At 34.3% G+C, this 23,589-nt stretch overlaps 1 protein-coding gene across 1 annotated transcript; it reads left to right on the top strand.

Annotated features, from left to right (window-relative positions):
• The first annotated feature begins 9,774 nt into the window (after positions 1-9,774).
• Positions 9,775-12,818, top strand: LOC129281750 (uncharacterized). The gene is made up of 3 exons (XM_054917663.2): positions 9,775-9,944; positions 11,077-11,195; positions 11,997-12,818. Exons 1-3 carry the CDS (start codon positions 9,794-9,796, stop codon positions 12,321-12,323), a joined length of 597 nt encoding a protein of 198 aa, XP_054773638.2. The 5' UTR covers positions 9,775-9,793; the 3' UTR covers positions 12,324-12,818.
• Positions 12,819-23,589: the final 10,771 nt, after the last annotated feature.

Genomic DNA, 23,589 nt, shown 5'->3' with positions numbered 1-23,589 from the left:
CGGGTAAATAACATACTCGAATTAAGACCTGAAAAAATTGTGTCACTCAACAACAATAAACATAATAATATAGGGAGAAAACAGATAGATGATCATCATGCATTAATACGACAATTATTATTACCATCATGATCATCATATACTCCTCCATCATCATCATGATCACACTTGTCATTATGATTCATTATAAGCAATATCATGTTCGAATGTAAATCTTGTCATATGATTCATCATAAGCAATATCATGTTCGAATGTAAATCTTGTCATATGATTCATCATAAGCAATATCATGTTCGAATGTAAATCTTGTCATATGATTCATCATAAGCAATATCATGTTCGAATGTAAATCTTGTCATATGATTCATCATAAGCAATATCATGTTCGAATGTAAATCTTGTCATATGATTCATCATAAGCAATATCATGTTCGAATGTAAATCTTGCCATATGATTCATTATAAGCAATATCATGTTCGAATGTAAATCTTGTCATATGATTCATTATAAGCAATATCATGTTCGAATGTAAATCTTGTCATATGATTCATTATAAGCAATATCATGTTCGAATGTAAATCTTGTCATATGATTCATCATAAGCAATAACATGTTCGAATGTAAATCTTGTCATATGATTCATTATAAGCAATATCATGTTCGAATGTAAATCTTGTCATATGATTCATTATAAGCAATATCATGTTCGAATGTAAATCTTGTCATATGATTCATCATAAGCAATATCATGTTCGAATGTAAATCTTGTCATATGATTCATCATAAGCAATATCATGTTCGAACGTAAATCTTGTCATATGATTCATCAGAAGCAATATCATGTTCGAATGTAAATCTTGTCATATGATTTATCATAAGCAATATCATGTTCGAATGTAAATCTTGTCATATGATTCATCATAAGCAATATCATGTCCGAACGTAAATTATTTGGGGATGATAACACAGGCCACACCCACCTGAAATATTGGGGGATATATCTCTCCCCAACTCCCCCCCCCCCCCAAGTGATCTGGCACCCATGATCAGAATATATGAATAAATCACCTGATTTCACCTGATTGGAAAAGATGTTTCTGACTTAAGTGCGTCCCACAAAGACAAAAGCGATAATCATCTTTGACTTATCCTGTCCTACTCATAATTCACAGATGACCTGTCATTGTAAAGCCTACTACCTCATCTTTTTTTGGTATAACCAAGATGATTCCTCATCCAAGTATTATTATTATGATTATTACTATTATTACTATCATGATCACACTTGTCATTATGATTCATTATAAGCAATATCATGTTCGAATGTAAATCTTGTCATATGATTCATCATAAGCAATATCATGTTCGAATGTAAATCTTGTCATATGATTCATCATAAGCAATATTATGTTCGAATGTAAATCTTGAACATGATATTGCTTATGATGAATCATATGACAAGATTTACGTTCGAACATGATATTGCTTATGATGAATCATATGGCAAGATTTACATTCGAACATGATATTGCTTATGATGAATCATATGACAAGATTTACATTCGAACATGATATTGCTTATGATGAATCATATGACAAGATTTACATTCGAACATGATATTGCTTATGATGAATCATATGACAAGATTTACATTCGAACATGATATTGCTTATGATGAATCATATGACAAGATTTACATTCGAACATGATATTGCTTATGATGAATCATATGACAAGATTTACATTCGAACATGATATTGCTTATGATGAATCATATGACAAGATTTAATAATAGTTCATTCGAACATAATATTGCTTATGATGAATCATATGTCAAGATTTATATTCGAACATGATATTGCTTATGATGAATCATATGACAAGATTTACATTCGAACATGATATTGCTTATGATGAATCATATGACAAGATTTACATTCGAACATGATATTGCTTATGATGAATCATATGGCAAGATTTACGTTCGAACATGATATTGCTTATGATGAATCATATGACAAGATTTACATTCGAACATGATATTGCTTATGATGAATCATATGACAAGATTTACATTCGAACATGATATTGCTTATGATGAATCATATGACAAGATTGTCAAAGCGATAATCATCTTTGACTTATCCTGTCCTACTCATAATTCACAGATGACCTGTCATTGTAAAGCCTACTACCTCATCTTTTTTTGGTATAACCAAGATGATTCCTCATCCAAGTATTATCATTATGATTATTACTATTATTATTATTATTATCATTATTATTATCATTTTATTATCATAATTATCATTATCATTATAATACAATTATTATAATTATTATTATTATTATCATTATTATAAGTATTGTTATTATTATTATTATTATTACTATTATCATTGACTATTATTACTATTACCAATAAATATGTCAAATATTATAAACATATTCTAAATAATTACATGTGAACCTGCAATGTTACTCTTTTTATTTTCATCTTTATTTGCACCATCCTTCTCTCCATCCTCTTTCCTTTGCCTTTTTTTTTCTCCTTATTAAATTGTTATAATTCGAATTTATCATTATTGTCATCATTTAAATCAATTCCTTTATCCTTTATTTTGATTTGTTTTTATAGATTACTTGTTTTTACCGTCTCCATTATTGTATATAGATTTGTCGATTAGTATTGAAACTAAGTTAGGGACGTGCCTTTTATACAAGCATTGCTTTTCTTAGCAAATCCCTCCGTTCAGTTAATTCATCTTCTATAAAATAAAATAAAAATGTCATTAAACTGTCTATATTGTTTTGAATAATTACTATTACTTCGATTATATTTGTTTGTTTTATTGAAATAAATAAATCTAAATCTAATCTAAATGTAATCATTATTATTATTATCATTGTTAATATTATTATCATTATTATTATTATTGTCATTATTCAGTCATCCAAATACCACCAATAAGTCAGAAGAATTAATTCGTTGGGTGAACAAGGCTAGAATTAAGATATTAATTTCTCTCCAACAATCCCACAAGGGTAACTCATCAACTACTGTGTGAAATCTGACTGTGAAAACAAAAATCACCTGCAAATCGGACTGGATTCGAATCGAGGGAAATGATAAATAAAAATAATTTGGTAGATTCAAATTCAAATTCAAATTTATTTATTTCACTTCCATCAAACAAAAACAAATTGTTTACCATTTATAAACATAAATACATGTATCCGTTGCAAAAAAAAAATTATAATACGTACGTTTTGAAAAAAAACACTTAGACAATTTGGGCAACACATTGTAGGTTTTAAATATGTATACTATTTTTTCAATAGAAATTAAATTAAGATGGAAATGGAGGGACCCACTAAAAAGCAATGCTTGTACAACGTGGGCCCCTCAAAAAATAGATAACACAACAAATAACAAAAAAACAAAGTACAAATACAGATATATGTAATCAAATGAGAAAAAAAATTAATGAGAGAGAAAAAAATACTCACAAAATAAATACGAAGTTATGAAAAATATAGTTTGATATAGGACAAAACAACCCGTCCTAAAATATATCCACCCTTCCCCAACCCTCCCCCTCCAGAAAAAGAGAAGAAAAAAAGGGGAGAATGCCCTGAGAAGATGGATGGGTGCTGCTGAACGTCGGTAGAACACATGCCATCGTAGACTCAAGCAAACTGGATTCAATGATGTGTACAAAAGGAGGAAAAAATATATAAAATACCTGGAAAGAATATAATGCACGAAAAATGTGATTGATGCCGTAAACAAATAACCAGGAGGAAGGCGGATAAGCGGACATGAAAGAAAGAGAAAATAGAGGAGAGGATGGACACAAAAATGTATAACGAGCACATCTGAGAAGGACTTGTGTCAGATTTTTTTTCAATGAAAAAAAGGATAATGATTATGTTATGTTTTAATTATAGTCTTTATAGAAATAATGATGACTTGACAGAGATGATGAATTAGACTTAACTTGGGAGTATATTATAAGATTTTAATAGAGATAATTTGAATTTAGTCTTAAAAGAGTTCAAAGATTTTGCAGTTCTTATATCATTATGAAGTGAGTTCCATAACTTCGGTCCATAAAATGCATTAAAAATGCAAAAGCAAATCTTAAAGGAAAACTCTTTGAGTGACCCCCGAACTGTAAACCTTATTTCTACTTAATTTTTCTTTAAACCTCTCGCTGAAATTCTTCTACATTTCAAACAAGTACTTCTTGTTGATGGATTTCGACAAGTTACATATCATTTCCAAAGTTAATGATGTGCTTTATTAAGCTTTAATAATCAAACTTTTTGTTATTTATTGTTGGTTTGGAGGTGGCAAGTCACATTGTATTTAGGAAAACTTATTACTTACAGCTTAGAATGTGATAGTATGGTAACCATCCCGCCTGTACACCACAGTATGGTGACCAATATTTTGCCATAACCTCTGTTATGATTTAGGGTTCTTACTTACGCTTGCTCTGGATGCCAGATTAATAACTTCAATTTATCTAGTTAACTGTTTTAATCGAAGTAAATGCCTATGTATGTGTTAGTAATTAAGTTTGGTTATTATAGTGATGTGCCTGACGTCATAGGCAAAAACTAATTACGAGAATGTTTAGATTGTTTTCAAAGAGGGCAGCATCTTTAGTTTGCCTTGAAATCGCAATGGTGATCGAAGAAGATAGTTTTCAGCGTTAAATTAAACAAAACAAATTAAAAAAAATGCCCGACATTGTATTGTATTTAATCATGTTACAACTGTAAAGATTGCTGTATATGATTTATGGTGCAAGCATATTTTCATATTTCTTCATGTAATGGTGTGTCTACGAAAATTATCAATACTACCAGTGTGAACATGCAAGTTGTTGTGACAAATAATACCATAAAGCTTGTATGAGTTGAACTACATTTCGCATATTTTGAAGCGTTAATTGCTATCAGACAAGAATGTTGTAAAAAAGACAAAAAGACAAGACGACACAATACAGGTTCGTTTGTGCTTATGACATTTTATTGACAACTTAAAGTAAAGGTCTCATGTGCGTTTTTTTTTTAAATAGACTTTTACGATATGCATCAGATACATCGAAGTCCAAGTACCAAAAAGTTTCAAGAATTCCATTAAAAATGGAAATGAAATTTACGTTTTCATGCGAAAGGGACTAAATCGTCTTTTGCTTATTCTTCATACCTTCACAAATCTATGTTTCCATAGATTAGAAGTTCTTCCACGATGTTTAAGAATCTTAGGTAACAAAAATTACAGTTAAAAAGATCCTGAAAATGTAATATATTTGATAGGTTTTTATAAGTATATTGAATTCAGTCCGATGTTTTACATGAAAAGTCCCGATTGGTAACAAATAAATACCAGGTATAACGTAAACATCATGGTACTTCTCTCCCGTACGTAGTAACATGTATAAAATTTGCCTGATAGAGCAACAACTTTAAATCAATTTTCTTACAAAAGGGATTAAATGAAAATGATATTAATGAATATCAAAAGCTCGTATAAAATTGAATATATCAAGAGGAAATTTTTACTGTGATTTCTGGTACCTAGAGTCATTACTCTAGAACCTCGTGAGTGGAAACAATTTCTTTGTTAAATAAAATCGTTGTCTTTAAATACACAGACCAAATAAGCCTCGCTAGCTTCTTGAAATCTGGAATTTGAAGTTCACTTGCCGTTGGAAAGGAGGTTTGCAATTGATTTGATTTGTGAAAAATGAGCAAAAGCGGGTTTAGTTAATTTTTGCAAGTAAACTCTTCATATTTTAACTTCATAACACTTGAAATACGATATGATTTGACAAACAATCATGTAGTGTCGTGACTGGATATACTCTTCTGAGTTTTTGTTGTGTTAATATTTTTTCTTGCAGATTGATTGGTTATTTGTAATGGAATTATCTTTTTGAAGAAACAGTAGTCAGTTGCTTAATACTGATCGATTTAATCCGTCAGATACATGTTCATCAACTGGTCATTTTGACCGGCTCCATGACATTTATACCTTGGTCACATTTGTTTTACGGCGGCCGTACACTCTCAAAACACTGGTAAAATTTTCATGTATTAAAACTGGTTGGTTAAGAAATGTAACCAACAGTTGATAACAGTGATATGGTTGGTTTAAAAAGATGTTGAATAAAAGATAATCTGCGTGCGTTCGGTAATAACACGTATTTTCCCGCCGTTATCGTAACCAACAGTTGATTAGAAGAAAGTTAAGCATGTGACCTGCAATGAACCAATCAGATACCAGGAATCACAGGATCGCGCGTCTTGATTTAATTGCTGCTAGTACAGTCGCTGCAATCATGGAGGCCGTAGCGGAAAGATTGAGAGACTGGGGGTTCGCCGACTTAATTGAAGTCTTTGGAGGTAAGTCAAAATAATTAATTTTTTACAATTGTACTGATAAACTATTATAGATCATTTCAAATATGTAATTTCTTGTGATATCTCGAAGAATGCGCTAAAATTGCTGTTTGATTCTAATGACCTGACACTGACAGGCATCTCTGCCCGCCTCCAGACCATAGGCTAGCCTATAGCTAGTACAGTATAGGCCAGGCCCTAGCCCTAGCCTAGGCATAGCCTCCGTGTGTACGAAATAAGGACAGGTTACTACACGGCTTTAATTGCATCCGTATTTAATCTGTCAAAATCAAATACATCATATAAAATGTTGCGCTTTTAGTACTTTTAATGTTCTATTTCATAGTTGATCTTTGCTATATTGAAGTAAAAGAACTGACTTTTTTGTATTTTTTGCTGAATTTGCGAGTTAAATGGGCAGTTGCATCTAGTCCCAGTACATTTATTTTTGTACAGTGTATTATAGGGAAGGTGTATAGAATACGTAACATACACCGGTACGGTAACCGGTAGATTAGTGTAAACTTGTCGTTAGGCCTAACTCTAAACTGCGACAACACGTTCAGGCTGTGGAGACTCGGCGCAGCAAAACTATAAGTAAAAGAAGGGTGATTTTGAGTAGATCTAATGACTAATCACTCTAATGGCATTAATGCAGAGCCAGAGGCAGAGCTGCCAAAGCCAAGGCTGCCAGCCAGTACGTTTTTAACATATTCGATACGTTGTTGGTGTTTTTTTAGGTAAAATATCTTAATATGTCTGTACAGTATAGCCTATTCGGCCTACCCAGTCCAGTTGCCTGAGTTGGGTGTCCGGACAGGTTCGGACAGTCGATTTTAAAAGTTCACAAGAAAAACTCTTCATGTTCGTGAGTGTGCACATCGCGCCGCCATGATGCACAAAACCGCACACAAAATTTGCATAATTTCCTTCTTTTCGCCTTTCTGTTTCAGGGCAAAAAATACCCCTTCTTAAAAAAGTGTATCTATTAAAACGCCTTAAATCTAGGTAATAATCATCGGTTAAAACTTTATAAAAGGAATTTTATGAAAACATTAATTACAACAATCAAAATTCTTATTCTATAAATCAATAAGATAATTTGCAAATTAACAACATCCAAAATTCAATAATCGATTCAAAAAATCGCAAAATCATAAGATATATATATTTTTTTCTGTTGTGAGGGGGTTGCATTTTTTATTGCTTAAAAATTATGATACATGTGAAATATAGAATGTGAACGAGGATGTAATGTAAACACTTTCCATCCATGCATCCTACAGTTTTTTCCTAGTCGGTGGGGTGCCCATGAATATCACCAAATTTCAGGTATTTTTGCATATTGTTCCATTTAATCGATCGTAATTTAAAATTTTACAGACCAATTTGTCTTAATGTAAGATATATGGGATAATTAGTATTTTCTTTATCAAAAATTTCAAGTTTTATCGACCATCGTCGGTATTTTGAAACTGTCACTGAAATTTCAATAGCCCTTTCGACCCACAGAAAATCATTTTCATTGAGACGCTCGTTGCGTTGAGGCCCACTGGGCTGCGTACAAAAGTTGGTCCCGTGCCATAGTGCTAGGCTGAATTTCAGCGGCTCGTCATGAAAGTTGGCTGCTTTTTCGCACATTTTGTCCCACATTTCCTGATGGAAATATTTTCATCGATATTTCATATTATTTGTCATATTCTCAAATGGAAGTTTTGATTTTGTTATGAAGTGATATTTTGTGGTCACACTTCTGTATTTTTAAGTGAATATTTTAGGAACTTTTAACAGTACACCCTTTCCAATTGGCCTTTTTCATCATTTTGGTCTATGCACTTTCCAATGCAATACTGCATTGGCTACACATACAATACAGCCTACATTACAGGGGTGCATTTCATGAAACTTTTGTCCTTAACTGATAATTGTCAGTTACCATAACTAACAGTAACAGTGACCAGTGCTTAGTTTCAGCTAGCCAATCAAATCCCACACCTATTACTAGTACTACGTAGTACGTAGACTTGTGGTCAATGAATTGTCAAAACCAAGCCTTAATTATGCTTTAAGCCTTTAGCTTAGGATTCACTGAATATGTCAGTGAATGACATCTTGTTGGCGCTGATTTAATTGTAGACCGATAGATATGTCATCCTTCTTCCTGTTGGGATTCTAACCTTATTATAGTCTTTTTTCTTTTTTTTTTAACTTTAGACTTATCTGTAAAGTATAATCTAATGTTATTTACAGACTTGTCACGGTCAGCCCTGGTAGACGTAGAGAGGTGACCATGATAAGTCTAATGTTATCCAAGCCCAGCGAGAAAAAAAAATGGTCATATGCATTAATGCTCCTGGACTACCTCTTGCTTATGACATTTTTGTAACTAATGTTCCTGAAAGTGAAAAGTCTTTGACTCTACTTGATAAAAAAAATAATTTTTGTCTTCTACTTTTGGCCCTACATCAAAAAATCTAAAAATAATGATTTAGTCAAAAGTTTTATTCCAACCTCAGGCCAGCTAGGGCCCAGTAGTTTGTTCCACTGTCTGCAGCACTGCTGTAAACAGATGTATTGCTTTGTCTTTGTTTTCCATGCACGATACCAAAATTAAGTCTAACTGTGTTGATATTAATTACAAAGTCAAAAGTGATGGAATGTGCATAGGATAGTGTTGTATGAATGTGGCTTATTACTTTCATTTGAGAATCCCCCCCCAAAAAAAAAAAAAATCTTTTGTTATTCCAGAGGTCAGTCAGTTGATAAATGAACATCAAAAGCAGTGGTGGGATGGAACAATAGATATTGGAAGTCATTTTTTATCCAAAGGAAGCAATTCTTTATCAAATGTATGTCACTGATATAATTTTTTCCTGTCTCATGTTTAGTGCCATACTCATAGAGGAGACCAACCAACATTATCCCAGTACATCAGGGTTGGCGTGATTTAAATCAAGTTGATTTAAATCGCGGTTTAAATCACTTTATTTTTTAATCACTGATTTAAATAAAAAACAAAGAAATACATACGCGATTGTGATTTAGTTTTACAAAAAAAATCACTTTAAAAAATCAATTTTTTATTCAATTTTTTTTGGTAAAAATTTATTTAAATGGCAGTTTTAGTATTCTAAAATGATGGCTTTAGTTTAGATCTACCAAAATAGCTTGTTTCCTGTATAGGGTAACATTTAGAGTTATTAATAACAAAAAATATAAACAAATCAATTTAAATCAAATGAATCTGATTTAGATCAAATAAATAAAAAAATTTTTCCACGATTTTTGCCAACCCTGCAGTACATTGATATTTGCTCAGTTGTGGTCATTATGCATTCTGTGTTTTTTGCTTCAGGTTGAGCAGGATTTTCAGATGACTATCTCAAGAGAAGCTTCCAAGAGGCTGCTGTTGGCATGGCCAGAGATGTCCAAACGAATTATTGAATATGTCACCAATGTAGACGCCCCCAGAAGTTGGGAAGAAAAAATCGGTCTGTCTGTGGATATCAAGGATTTATCAGAAGGTATGATACAGCATAAACAGTATGCTTTTTTGTCTCGCCCATCAGAGGTGATGGCGAGACTTATGTATCCAAGTGGCGTCCGTCCGTCATGCGTCCATCACAAATGTTTAAAGTTTATTTGCAAGACTCTCTTATGAAGTATAACTTGGCATATGTTGCTGCAATAGCAACCAAATTTGGGTGGTAGATGCACTTGGGGTACATTCATGCTATTGTGCTGTAAAATCACATGGTAAGTTTAACGGTCATTTTTTGTTAAACATTAAAATTTACCTCAAACATTTACATCAAACTTGGTTAGGGATGTTCTTGGGGAAAATTTTGTGTTATTTAGCATGTGAATGGGCCCTGTTTTTCTCACACATCTTTGTCATACTCAATTCCTAACATGAATGTTGAAAGCACAATTTATTTTGTAATTTTAGGTCAAAAAATTAATTCCAGCTCATCTGGCTACAAACCCAATTCTTTAATTTGGCTTCTGTCCCTTATCTCTGATCCCAAGTTTATTTAAAGTGTTGACAGAACACGCATTCATGAAAAGGTGCGTGGCAAAGCAGTCACATAGGTGCACTATAGGAACTTTCATGTTATGGCGCACTTCGAGGTCACATGACAAGGTCAAAGGTCATTGGGGGTCAAATTGTTATAGTTAGGTTGAGTCATGGGTACACTATGAGAAGCCTCATGCTTGACATACTTCAAGGTGATGTGACAAGGTCTGAGGTCATTTTAACTTTCAACTGCTTAAAAATATATATTGCAAGATCAGGGAACACTAGTGGTTCAAGAATCTCCTTGTTTCAAAATTTAGATGGTTTCAGAAAAAATTATTAATAGGGCTTTTAGATCTCGTAAAAGTCTATAAACATAACCCATTAGAGGAAATTTCAATTTTCATTATAAATTTACCAAACCTATGTACATTAGCTTTTTTATCAGAAATGCAGTCAAATTTTACATTTACATAGAGATGGCACATACAATCTCTGCAATGCTTGCTTATTACACTTCTTATGTCATTGTTGCTTACATTGATGACCATGGGTAATAATATGTGGCGCCTTGAGCATCCAGCAGGATGGATACGTGCACGTTTTAAATATCCACTATTATTATTATTATCACTTAGCTGAACAGCAGAATTTGGCCTTGAACATCTTGCCCTTCATGTTCTGTGGACGCAGTAAGACAATGTTAGGCAGATGCACCCCCGACCAAGCCCTTCGGTCATTCATGGACTGGAAAGCTGTGAGTCTGATTTTAATCTAAAAGAGGTTGAATTGAATAAAATGTTTGTTTTCATCTACATAATCTACTGCATTTTCGTTCCTTTTGTTTGAGTTGCCTTTCTCCAGGGCTATGTTTTGTCCCACTTGGTCTCTTTGTTCATCATTAGTAAGACATAGTAAAACCCCTTCATGGTTGCTTTCCTCCGAAGAACTTGGTTTCTTTAAATTACACCTTAATTTACATCTTCATTCATCTGATTTTTTGTTTCGTTTTTTTTTCTCTGTGGCCAATGACAGTTAAATAGCCAACCCCAGCATCCAATAACATGCTTCTTCACATTTTTGTCAACTGAAATTGTGTCATATTTTGCTTGACTGGTATTAAACATGAGTAGCAAAACAAATGACATCAATAGAAAGTTGAATAGTTGCTCTTTACAATGACATTCAAATTTGTGAAATACAAGGCCTTTATTTAGACTTTAAACTGTTCACAACTTCACTAAACTTTCATCTTTATAATCACATTTAACCTTCATTTACACATTTTTATGAAATAAAAAATTAGTGAAATATGTAGTTGGAAAGCTTGACATGTCTCCTTTAAAATGATACATGATATTAAGCTAAAACACCCAATTTTCTATGGCTATTTTGAGTTTGGAAATGATTTGCTCCAGCTCAAGTATGAATGCATACAACTTGCATAAAAGAAAGGGCTTTTTGGTGTGCTGCCCAACTGTACATGTTGAAACTTACTATTATCATGAAGCAAATTGTCAATATAATGTATAATTTTATGACTGTTTGCTTTATACAGGAAGGGACTAGTGTGGAGTTCTACACCACAAGCATGGTGAGCAAAGAGCAGCAGCCACAGCCATTTGTTCTGCTTATTGGAGGGAGCAGGTGGGACCCACTCCAAGCATTTGCCGTGGTGGAACACAGGGCGGTGGCTTGCCCAAGTGCCCTAGCAGCAGTAGATCTTGTCTTCAAGATGACCTTCATACTAGATGTGGACTATCAGCCATACTGCATGGCAGTGTGGCAGTTTTTGGAGAGCCTTGTCTACCAACTGGGAGAACCTGTCAAAACGGCATCCATCCTTCGATTCCGCACCTGGATGAGCCAGCAGTCGGTTGACTGATTTGATAAATATGAACTCAACAACAACCTTGATAGTTTTTTTGGGGGGTTTTATTTATGTGAATGGTATCATCTCCCCAAACTTGAAAGCGTCATTTTTGTTTCGCCTGCAAAGCAATAGCGAGAAATAGGCAGTGCTTTTCCGCTGGCAAATACGGCAGCATTGGCGGCATATTATGAAAAGCTCTATTTTGAAAAGTATATATTCGATTTTCATGAAACTTGGACACAAGAGTTGTCAAGTAACAACAAGTGAAATGCCTTTGGCGGTCTCGCCTGCATCACACAAATTGGGTACATTGTGGGTGCAACCAATGAGTTCCTTACGACTTTTGGGAACAAAGTCCATAAAAATTTGAAAATAAAAGGTACCAATTCAAAAACTTAACCTTATTTCAAAATTATTTTAGCAAATTCCATGAAACTTGTGTCGAAGGTTTATCAAGTACCACAGATGTGGGAGAAATTTCAGGTCACAAAGTCAAGGTCAATTAACTTGAATGATGTTTTCAAAAAGTTAACCTAGCTGAGGTTAAGTTTTTTTAATTTTTACCCTCATTTCAAAAGTTTTTGTTGTAATTCAACGAAACTTGTCCGCAATGGTTATCAAGTAACACAAATTAAATGCGATAAATTTTAGGTCACAAAGTCAAGGTTAAAGGTCAACTGGGGTCAATTAACATGAATTTTTACCCTCATTTCAAAAGTACTTGTTCAGATTTAATGAAAAATGTGTACAAGGGTTTTCATTTGTCACAAATAATTTAGAAGAAATTTAAAGTCATAAAGTCAAGGTCATTTGAGGTGAATCACAAAAACTTTAACGTAAGATCAAGCTTTTTAATTTTTACTCTCATTTCAAAAGTATCTGTTTGAATTCCATGAAACTTGTTCACAAGGTTTATCAAGTATCACCAATCATTTGTAGTAAATTTCAAGTTGCAAAGTAAAGGTCAAAAATCATTTAAGGTCAATTAATCTATATTTTTACACTTTAATATTTTCAAATTTTTATGGACTTTGTCCCCAAAATTTCTAAGGAACTCATTGGTTGCACCCAGAATGTACCCAAACCACAATTTCACGAAGTCAAAATGCTGCCAAGACAATTTGCATGATGCCAAGGCCACCAAGGGCGTTTCACTTTTAAAGGAGCTTATCATATCTTCCAGTGGAACACATTATTCAAGTTGAAACCAAGCATAGGATATAGCTAGGATTCAATCATTGTTAGGAAGCAGATTTCTTGAAAATTAGCGTGATCCGTGACTTAACGGCTGAATGAGCACAACATGAACAAAAAATGTATTTTTTTCAAAAGCAGCAAAATCTGTGCTTTAATTAGTTATTCTTTATCAGACAGTATACTGACAGTTTTATAATGTGTGAGGCCACCATGTTTGTCGCCTCAAGGTGTTCATGAGTCTTGTGGCTCTTTGCTAGAGGTTGGCATTCCATTCTTCTTCCAACATCAGCGAGGTTGGTTTTGGCATTGATGCAATAATGCGTGCAGATACAGCACAATACAAGTTATTAAAACTCAGATTTGCTGTTTTTGAAAAAGCGCAATTTTTTGTACATGTTGTGCTCATTAAGTCATGGATCTCGCTAATTTTCGAGAAAAAAAAAAGTTTCCTAACAACCCTAGCTATATCCCATGCTTGGTTTCAACTTGAATAATTTGTTACACTGGACAATATGATGGGGTTCTTTAGGGGGAAACTTACTTTTGATGTTGTATTTATATTAACTCAATTTCTGGTATACTTTACATTGTATATTTTCAGTGTGCTATTTCTTCCCGACAACTTACCATTATCACTTTTATCATTTTGAAATTAATGAATTGTAATTTATTTGTGTTATGGAAGTTTACATGTGCAATTTGTTATCAGCTCTGCCAGACTGAATGGGCCTACATGCCATGGTGTATCATCCATCCATATATTTACAAATTTTTCTCCCTCATTCTTTGACAAAATTTGTTTTGATATTTTAAACTGATGTAAAGCTTGATGGGAAGATTTAAGATTTCTACACAAAATTTGGTGTTATTATGCTAATTTTTCATCTTTCAAAATCAGAAAATACTTCTTCATTTCTAACTTTATTATATTCTTATTGATTTGTATTGGAGATCTAAGTTAGGTGCATCAAACTTCAGTGCACAGAATTTTTAAATTGTACTTAAAACTGCAAATTAATGTATAAACGATAATATGTGTTTTTCCTTCATCTCACAACCGATTCATATCACTTTTTTTTTGTCTAGCATAGAGTAGGAATTAAGACCCCAATCACACTGCGTGTAAATCGATCGCTGACCATTACTCAGGAAATTGGTTGTCAGAGGTCGTAAATAGACTTTCAAATGGTTGGCAAAAGGTTGTCAGTGGTCGGTGACTGGTTGCTCGAGTAGTTTGGTCGACTGGAGGTTTTCGGTGCTGCAAATAATAACCAATCAATCGACCACCGATCGCCGAGTGGTTGCCGATCACTTGTCACTGGGTCGGCAACCGATTGCCGACCCTTTGGCGATTGGTAGCCGAATAATATATCTTCCAAATTTTTGGATTTTGGTCGGCGACTGGTTGTCACTAGACGCTGAATTTTTGGTCTTTAATAGGTAGGCGATCGTTCGTAATCCAGTGAGACTGAGGCCGAAAGTAAAGTATACATTGAATTTCTGCACAGCATTTGAAATGACCAAATTGCAAACTTGCATTATTGCAATCTAGTCAATATTGTAAGCATGTCTTCAAGCAGTAGAGAATTGAAAATTGTGACAAATTTCTGATTGTGGATTTACAGCACAATGTCATTGAATTCTGGTTGATCAGTAATTTGAATTTGGTTGTACCCTTGTACTCACAAGTGTACAGACTTGACTTTTTTCATGTTGAAAACACAGAATTATCATAACAACCAACATTTGCTTGTTCAATAGTTGCTATGAGTTTAAAAAGAAATATTGACAGTTATTCAGATGTCAGACACTGGTGTCATTGTCTCTGTTTGGTAACATACAAGATAACATTAGAGTCAGCCACCTTGTTTAAAGGTTTAAATAAGGAAATAGAAATTGACTATCAACCAATGTTTTACAACTTAATTTGTCATGAAAAATGACTAAAATCAGCATTTTATTCAAGTCATGGCCAACTTGACTTCAAATAATGAATAACTACTCATGCATGAAAGAAAACCGGGTCTTGTAAAATGTGTTAAATTAGGGTGTGGTCAAAACTTTGCTTGTATCTTTGGATGTAGAAGGGGTTACAATCTCAATATTGGCCAAGACCTCACAAATATTGTCTCCTGTGTACTGTAAAAGAAACAATATTTGGTGAATTTAGGTTTTGAATAAAATGCTGATTTTAGTAATTTTCTGATTTTTTCAACCCTGGGTGGTTTGAATAGGGACAGTGCCCCATGCAGGCCATTTGTATTCAAAATCTATTGTTTGGGTCTGAATGTCATCATTTTAATTTGTCTTACGTTTCTCATGAGTAAAAATGTCGAACGAAATCATTGAAATATGATTAAGTTTACCAAAATGGTATATTTACACTATTTTAATGTTTAATTGTACGCTATTATGTGGGTATGCTTAAACACCTGTTGTAGTTGCGCGTTGTAGCGTTATATTATTTTGTCTTCATTGAATGTTATTTCAAATGAACCCTCTGTATCTAAATACGGTATATATTACTAGAAGTTTAATGGCCTTTTGTAAGTGAAACCATACTACTTATCGGCATAATGTTTGCTATCATTTTTCTTTTTGCTGATACACCCTGTTCCACCAAAACCCGGAACTCTATACACCCCCTTTCACCTTTCTTTGAGTCAGAAATTATTACCCATTGTTCTCTCACAGGCAGTCCCTTTTTGAGCTCCAGAATTCTTCTTATTTTGTCACATTATTATTGTTTGAATGCTATATTTACTATATCAGTTTGTAATATATATCGTCAGGATCACCCTAGACCAGTTTGGATCTGTTTGATGGCCTACTTTGGAAAATCTGCACGGATCTAGTTTTTGCAGTTTGTCTTCATTGCTGAACCACCATTACATGCATGTTCTCCATGTATCTTGATTTTGGCTTTCAAGTTCACTCATCCACACCTTCCATTGTCTTCATCAATAGCTTCTGGACACAACAATGGAGTTGGTCAACTTGATAGCAATTGTCCTCATTGTGTCTACAATGGGAAGGAATGAAGTGGAGCCCTGTATTGGCCACCATGTATTCAAGTGCTGTTTTAAAGAACAGCTGAAACCCAGTAAGTTCCTTGGAACGCGGGTAGCATATTATTCTAATGCCACGTCAACCTTCCAGCTTCAACTCTTGTTATCAGGAGATATTAGCTTGAACCCTGGACCAAGGAACTTTGATACCACCACGACCACCGATGAGTGTTACAATCCTGGTGATACAGCGAGAACAGAATGTAAGGTAAATCGACATGTATATGATAGAAATAAGTTACTGGAGATCAATCAGAACAGACAGTTTCTAACAAGGTGCAGACTTCAGGATGGCGTTTGGAAGAATATATGTTCTCTCGGGATTGCTAAAAGGCAAAGGTTTCACAGAGGTAAAAGAGCAGGGAGAAGGAAGCAGAGGCATATCCCAGTATTGACAACTCCTCGTTTGCCTGTCAACAATACCTCCAGGTGTGGCATCAATTACAACAATCTGAAGAGGATACCCAGACACGATCCTAACATTCAGTCTGGTACAAAAGTACATTTATGGAATGCACGTTCTCTCAGAAATAAGGCTTTAGTCACCTATGACTACATTCTTGAACATGATTTAGATATATTTGTCATCACAGAATCATGGCTGAAAGATGACGATCAAGTTATCAAGGGTGAATGTACCCCACCTGGATATACGCTCATCAACACTCCACGTAAAATGGGAAGTGGGGGAGGCATAACAGTTATCTTCAAATCTGAGCTCAAATTACAAACCCGCACTTTGGTGAATGAGTTTAGGACATTTGAGTGTGTCCATGTTGTGAACAAGTCATCGTCATCTTCTTCACTATTGAATCTGGTTGCTGTTTACCGACCGCCACCATCACCCGCAAATGGACTGTCCTTGGTGGATTTCATGAGTGAATTTGATACCTTTTTGACTGATATGTATGTAATCCCAGGCAAACTAATTTTGCTTGGAGATTTCAACTTCCACATAGACAATCCTACTAAGACAGATGTGAATGGTTTTCTCCAGGCTATATCAGCGGCCGGCTTACATCAGCATGTTACTGGTCCAACCCATTCGCGGGGACACACACTGGATCTTGTTTTCACCAGAGAATCTGAGTCAATAATCATGAGATGCAGCGTGCAAGATATGCTGATGTCTGACCATTCTGTAGTGAGGTTGGAGCTGACAATCCCTGTCAGTCAGCAAGAGATGATCACAAGAACCTCTCGTAATTATAAAGCAATTGATAGGGACAGATTCAGAGATTCCCTTCAAACGATGACTCAGAAGTTTTCACAACATAAGGATACTGATCATAGTTTTGACTGGTACAATAATACGCTGCGTGGTCTTATTGATTTCTTGGCTCCATCGACAGAAAGGACCTGTGCGGTACGTAAAAGAATGCCTTGGTACACCGAGGAGATCCATCTTTCTCGACGGAAAAGGCGCAGAGCTGAAAGGAAGTGGCAGAAAAGCAAGTCTGCAATAGATCATGATAGCTATCTAATTGCAAAGCGTGAAACATCAAATCTGATCTGCAGGACAAAGATGTCCTTCTTTCGACATGCACTTTCTTCTTCTGATACCAAGGAAGTCTACAGGACATTGGACTATTTACTGAACAGAAAGAATATGTGTCTTCCCTTCCATGACTGTGCGGAGACCTTGTGTAACCAGTTTTCTACATTCTTTACCAACAAGATTGAAAAGATTCATGAAAGTCTTGGGGATATCACTTCATGTTCCGGGACCTCGATTGAATCTAGACCGTTTTCATCATCTCCTATGGTCTGTTTTGATCTGACAACTGAAGATGAGATATTGAAAATCATCAAGGGTTCTGCAAGTAAGTCATGCAGCCTGGATCCCATTCCTACATGGTTCTTGAAGGAAAACATCCAAGATCTTCTTCCCATCATAACCAAGATAGTCAACTCCTCGCTCTCATCAGGAAACTTTCCAGCGGCAGCGAGAACTGCAGTTATACGACCACTTCTTAAAAAGCCATCACTCGACAGGAACTGTCTTTCCAATTATAGACCTGTGTCCAATTTGAGTTTTATTGGAAAGATCATTGAAAAGGTTGTATGTCGAAGACTTATGGATCACATGGCTGATAATGACCTGTTTGAGCAACACCAATCGGCATACAGACCACACCACAGTACAGAAACAGCTCTAGTGAAGGTGAAAAATGATATAATGTTTGCCTTAGATAAAGGTCATGTGGCACTTTTGTTGTCACTTGATCTATCAGCAGCATTCGATACCATCGACAGGCAAATTTTGATATCTCGTATGTCAAACAGGTTAGGAGTCAACGGTATTGCACTCAAGTGGTTCAAATCCTACCTTGCAGACTGGACTACCAAAGTAGAAATAGGTGGGAAGTCATCTAAGTGTAGTGCGAGTTCTATAGGCTTGCCGCAGGGGTCTGTATTTGGGCCGATCGGCTACTGTATCTACACCTTACCTGTAGGAGACATCGCTCGCCATCATAATGTCTTCTACCATACTTATGCTGATGACATACAGCTTTACGTAACATTTGATCCTAAGGTTTGCAGTGTAGATGAAGCGAAGAAGACTCTTTGTGCTTGTGTCACAGACATCTGTAGTTGGATGACTCTTAACAGACTTAAACTCAATGAAGGAAAGACTGAATTTCTTGTCATAGGTTCAAGTCATAACCTTCGTTCCCTTAGTGATGTTAGCCTTGGTATTGGTTCTACTACTATTGTATCATCCAAATCTGTTAGAAACCTTGGTGCTTACTTTGATTGTAATATGAATATGTTAGAACAAGTTAATCAATTATGTAAATCTGTCAGATTCCATCTAAGAAACATATCGCAGATAAGAAAGTACATAACTGAAGAAACCTGCCACAGTGCTGTTCGTTGTCATATTTTGTCCAGATTAGATTACTGTAACAGCCTATTAACATCTGTTCCCCAAGTGTATTTGAAGCGCCTACAAAGTTTACAAAACTGGGCAGCCCGTATTATCTTTAAGGTGGACCGACGTCATGATCCTGGCCCTTTACTTAAATCTCTTCATTGGCTCCCTGTAAAGAAGAGAATTGTCTTTAAATTACTTCTTTTTGTCTTCAAAGCCTTTAATAACCAGATGCCAAAATATATCAAAGATAGCCTTGCTTCCCATAGACCAACTCGCCCTAATCTCCGTTCATCTAAAGACCCATATTTGCTTGCCATACCCAAAACTCGTACAAAAACAGGTGATCGCACATTTAGTGTTACTGCTTCTAAAGAATGGAACAACATCCCCACTTTCATTAAATCATCAAACTCTTCAGATCAATTTAAGAAACTTCTAAAAACATACCTCTTTTCCGATTAATTTCTTTTGCGTGTATTTGTATTGTAATTATTATGTACTTTTGTTTTAAATCGTTTGTAAACGCTGTGATATAGTTAACTATGGAGAGCGTACTAAATGCTAGTTATTATTATTATTATTATTATTAAGACACAAAGCAGACAACTATTTCAGGTATTTTCAGCTACATTAAACTTAACCGAAAACTACTACAAAATGAGAGGATTAAAACATTTAAAATCTAAGAGTACGTTAAGAGAGTTTTCTCCATGAAATATGCCTGCTAAATTGTTAAAATGTATATAGAATTGTTGAGTTTAGTTTGAAATTATACAATTTATATTTCCCTGTTCCATTTCCATGAAATATGCCTGCTAAATTGTTAAAATGTATATAGAATTGTTGAGTTTAGTTTGAAATTATACAATTTATATTTCCCTGTTCCATTTCCATGAAATATGCCTGCTAAATTGTTAAAATGTATATAGAATTGTTGAGTTTAGTTTGAAATTATACAATTTATATTTCCCTGTTCCATTTCCATGATATTTTAAAGAATCAAGCGTGAAAACGAACTGTCCCTATTCGACAGTCATATCTTCATGAATGTTCATAAATTCTAACATTGTTTGAAAAAAAACATTGTCACCAATGATACGCCATCATGGAAGGACATATTGTTGTACAAGAATCCTTTCGATTGGCAATGTCACATAAACGATAAATTATGCAAAAACTTCAAAAACTGTCCCTATATTCACCCCGTTTTTCGGTACATGTAATAAGATAATTTTCATGGTCCCAAGGACCTCGTTATATACAAAGAGATACCATTGTGTAGTGGAACCTCTTTATAAATTTAAAGCTTCATGCAAAGCAGATTATTCAGAGGAATTTGTTATGAATGCAAAGAACTTGTATTTTTATGTAAAGAATGTTATTTCAAGGCTTTGACTTTGGTTTTTAATCCATGGTAATGAATAGTTGTACGCTTTTTCAAATAAAATTCATTCAAACGCGAAGATTGGTTCACTGACTTACTCATTTACTGTGTCTGTAATTTCAAAGTGATATGAATGCGAACTTTGTGTGTGGTTTGAGACATTAACCAACCTAGGTTGGTTAAGCTTAGATTTAAACAACTGTTGATTAATTTCTTTAACCAACCAGGGTTGGTTAAAATAATTAAATAAATATTTTTTTAATTTTTTAATTAATAGTTGGTTAATACTTTAACCAACTGGGGTTGGTTAAACTTTTAACCAAGAGTTGGTCGGTGCACCAGGAAACCAACTGTTGGTTAAAATTTTTACCAGTTGGTTACATTTTTTCTGGGAGTGTACGGCGAGTCGAAAACAGCCGTTTTAACATTTTTTGTCCAACTATATATAGGTTGTTAGACTTAAAATGAATAAAACGGCTGTTTTCGACTCGCCGTTCGGCCGCCGTAGAGCAAATGTGACCAATGTTTTACTCAGGCGACAATTACTCCGCTGTGAATGATACACACTAATGGAATTGCCAACTTAAACCCTGGATTTAACACTGTACCATATCATAAATCTTAGTCTAAACCTAACATAAAACCCATTGCAACACTAACCCTACACTGTAAAAACTGTGGTGTTAAAACTGACACCAATTGGTGTTAATAGAGGACCACACCCTGAGGTGTTAAAATAACACCCAAGAGATTGAACATAACACCAACAAGTGTAAATGTAACAACCATATGTGTTGTAATAACACCTATAGGTGTAAATCTAACACCACCAATTTAACACCGGTGTAAAATAACTGGTGTGGTCCTCTATCTACACCGGTTAACACCACAGTTTTTGCTGTGTAAGACAAAATAAATCCAAACAGGAGCAATATGAATCAGGTGTAATTAAGTCAAAAACATCAGTACAAGAGAGATTCGTGTGATTTATATCTATAAAAATAAAATAGGATCACAGCAAATCGCACAATGTAATGCGGTCTTTGAAAATATATTTAAAATGTTTATCTAATATCTAATATATCCCTTTTGCTGAGCTATAAGAATACTCTTTGAGCTTCTTATAACAGTCTTTACTGTACTGACACACGGCCTTCAACTGAGAATTATTAACATATAAAACACGTTTATGATTATATTATGTATATATCATCACCGACGCTTTAGAAATTATGAACATTGTCAAAAACGTTCATTTATGTCGATATTCATTAAATTTCAGACAAATTTAAACAAATGGATAACCAGCATGTTCGGTGATTAAAGAGATGTTCCGGGCTGAAAATATTTATATCTCAATATAGTCTTAGTATAAAATTCACAGAGGAAAATGCTGAAAATTTGATCTAAATCGGATAACAAAAAAACGAACTTATTGAATTTTAAAGATTTGTGAAACAATTCTAGGCATGTCTTCATGAATATTCATTAGGTAGGCTGATGATGTCATATCCCACATGTTCTTTTGTATTTCAATGTAATTTTTTTCTACCAAAAAATATAACATTGACAAGTGATTAACTGCACTAGTTATTTATTGCTGCAACCTATTTCATCATAAAGGAGACACATCATTTATACATTTGTGAAATAATTTAAAAAAAATATAATTTCATGTAATAACATGAAAAAAAAATGAAAATGGGAATGTGACATCAAATGCCCACCTAATGCATATTCATAAAGACATGCCTAGAACTGTTTCACCGGAATAACGCAAATCTTTAAAATTAAATAACATTGATATTTGTTATCCGATTTGATAAAATTTTCATCATTTTTTTTTACTCCATTTATTTAGATATAAATACTTTCAGCCCGGAGCACCCGTTTAAAATGACATTCAAAAGGCCATTGTCATGTAGATTCAGAATGTGTTTGTATGACTAACTCATTTTTTTTTTTTTTTTTTTTTTTTTTTGCTTTTTCAGTTTGCTTCCCAGGGCCATGGTCTATAAAACTCTATTTAAAGGTTTATTTGATATCTGATGTATCGTTTTTGTTGAGCTCAAGCATGTCTTTGAGTTTCTTATAATCGTCTTCACTATACTGACGTCCGGCCTTCATCTGTGAAAAAAAAACCATAAACAAGTTGACGATTATATTAGGTATCATCACCAACTTTTCTAAGTTGTTCAGAATGAAAATTAAAATACATTATATAAAATTTCAAATTTTACACAGCAAAAACTGTGGTGTTAACCGGTATACATAGAGGACCACACCAGTTATTTTACACCGGTGTTAAATTGGTGGTGTTAGTTTTACACCTCATGGTTGTTACATTGACACTCTTTGGTGTTATGTTCAATCTCTGGGGTGTTATTTTAACACCTCAGGGTGTGGTCCTCTATTAACATCAATTGGTGTCAGTTTTAACACGACAGTTTTTACAGTGTATACTTTTACAAAATTAAGAACATTGTCAAATATTCCATTTATGTCTATTTTAATTACGGTATTACGGCCATTCCACGTAGATTCAGAAACTATGTGTGACCAGACCATTCATTTTTTGCTTTTTTCAGTTCCTCAAATAGGTATAATTATAACAATCTGGCATATGCGAAACATGTAAACATTTCTAGATCAGTGTTTTACTATGTTTCGATGAATTATCCGTTTATAAGGGGTATGTGAGTTAGGGGGTGTGCCACCTTGGTATGGGGAGGGGGGGGGGATTCGACCTAA

Source organism: Lytechinus pictus, chromosome 6 (assembly GCF_037042905.1).
Source record: "Lytechinus pictus isolate F3 Inbred chromosome 6, Lp3.0, whole genome shotgun sequence".
NCBI lineage: Eukaryota > Metazoa > Echinodermata > Echinoidea > Temnopleuroida > Toxopneustidae > Lytechinus > Lytechinus pictus.
The sequence above is the reverse complement of the archived record's forward strand: the minus strand, read 5'-3'. Positions and strand labels throughout refer to the sequence as shown.

Excerpts from the sequence above, each read along its gene's own strand:
- LOC129281750 (XM_054917663.2), top strand. The coding sequence starts at position 9,794 with ATGACTATCTCAAGAGAAGCTTCCAAGAGGCTGCTGTTGGCATGGCCA. Across the intron at positions 9,945-11,076 it reads TATCAAGGATTTATCAGAAG|CTGAACAGCAGAATTTGGCC; the intron begins GTATGATACAGC and ends ATTATCACTTAG. Across the intron at positions 11,196-11,996 it reads CATTCATGGACTGGAAAGCT|GAAGGGACTAGTGTGGAGTT; the intron begins GTGAGTCTGATT and ends TGCTTTATACAG.